Genomic DNA, 824 nt, shown 5'->3' with positions numbered 1-824 from the left:
TTTTTTTTTTTTTTGGTAAAGCTAAGTGTTCAAGGCCTCCGGGCCAGCTTACACGCACCTCAACTAATCCTTGGGGGACTAACACAACAACCCACCGCCATGGTCTGCACTTAAATTGCAAATGCATAGATGAGGAATAGAACCTAGGACCATGCGCCTATCCACAGAATCCCCAATTCTCACCCCCCCTCCCCTTTTTCTTTGTTCTTGCATGCTCTGAATCCACACATATGGACTCCACAGAAGATCGTACAATAATGGTTCCATACGAGAACCTGATCCACACTCTCTTTCACCCCCAAATCCCACTTTGCAACCAAAAAACCAAGAGAGTGAGGAACATGGTTGTATAAAAGGTTTTAATATATATCGTAGTAACCAGCTTTCTGACTATTGATTTTGCATGAATGTTGCTATATACATATTGACATGTGGTTTTTCTTCAAGAGGGGGGGGGTTGTGGGGGAATCTCACCGTCTCAGGGGTTCAGTGGGAGTCCGTAACATGTTTTGTGTACAAAGAACCCATTCCAGGAGCCTCAGAATGCGATGAGACCATTGCAGAAAGAGGCTGAAAGTTTGTGTTCCCAACAAACCAGTAGAGAGCCCATTTCAGATTACAAAGGGTGTACTTTAAAGCTTTAGTCCAATTCTCCTGCTTGTTGAAACTCTGTGTGATGGTGTAGTTCTCCACTCTGTCATTCTCAATCCTACAAAGTGAATCCTGGATGGTCAGAAATATATAAAAATGAAAATATTTTAAGAACATTTTGTGCCCCCATCTTTCTTTCTTGGTTGCAATTGCTTTAATAAAACCCATCCCCA

General features: G+C 42.4%; 1 protein-coding gene across 1 annotated transcript in view; it reads right to left on the bottom strand.

The window, feature by feature from the left end:
- Window positions 1–345: 345 nt before the first annotated feature.
- Window positions 346–824, bottom strand: part of LOC122082265 (beclin-1-like protein) — an 8,770-nt gene continuing 8,291 nt past the window's right edge. The window contains exon 9 of the mRNA XM_042649728.1: window positions 346–709. Coding sequence (XP_042505662.1) covers window positions 487–709 — 223 coding nt within the window. The 3' untranslated portion in view covers window positions 346–486. The remainder of the gene's footprint in view (window positions 710–824) is intronic.

Source organism: Macadamia integrifolia, chromosome 6 (genome assembly GCF_013358625.1).
Source record: "Macadamia integrifolia cultivar HAES 741 chromosome 6, SCU_Mint_v3, whole genome shotgun sequence".
Lineage (NCBI taxonomy): Eukaryota > Viridiplantae > Streptophyta > Magnoliopsida > Proteales > Proteaceae > Macadamia > Macadamia integrifolia.
The sequence above is the reverse complement of the archived record's forward strand: the minus strand, read 5'-3'. Positions and strand labels throughout refer to the sequence as shown.